Source organism: Arachis ipaensis, chromosome B06 (genome assembly GCF_000816755.2).
Source record: "Arachis ipaensis cultivar K30076 chromosome B06, Araip1.1, whole genome shotgun sequence".
Classification (NCBI taxonomy): Eukaryota; Viridiplantae; Streptophyta; class Magnoliopsida; order Fabales; family Fabaceae; genus Arachis; species Arachis ipaensis.
The window spans coordinates 137,016,723-137,017,010 of NC_029790.2; the positions used below are offsets into that span (position 1 = coordinate 137,016,723).

A 288-nucleotide genomic window follows, 5' to 3' on the forward strand; every position below is an offset into this window, starting at 1 on the left:
GAACAGACAAGTACAACATCAATTGAGGTTGAGAAGAAGCTTCAAAGGGCAATTACCATGCCCTTAGGCCGTGGAAATGAGTCATTAAATTTGAATATTGACTCAAATTTGGAGGAGCTTATCAAGAAAAATGGATGGTAATTAATTAGCTCTTAACAATTTTTATTTTATGTTGTTTTATAATTTTCTCATGGGTAGTTTGAATATATTTAGTCCTGTTTGATAATTTTTAGATTTTACAAATAACTTCTTAAAATTAATTTTTGAATTATAATTTTTAAAAATTAT

General features: G+C 26.4%; 1 protein-coding gene and 1 long non-coding RNA gene across 2 annotated transcripts in view; one reads left to right on the plus strand and one right to left on the minus strand.

The window, feature by feature from the left end:
- LOC110263671 overlaps positions 1–288 on the minus strand; it is a 17,168-nt gene that overhangs the window by 9,040 nt on the left and 7,840 nt on the right. The window lies entirely within an intron of this gene.
- The window catches only part of LOC107605754, a 1,847-nt gene that overhangs the window by 705 nt on the left and 854 nt on the right, over positions 1–288 (plus strand). The window contains exon 3 of the mRNA XM_016307725.2: positions 7–137. Within this exon, the coding sequence (XP_016163211.1) occupies positions 7–137 (131 nt within the window). The remainder of the gene's footprint in view (positions 1–6; positions 138–288) is intronic.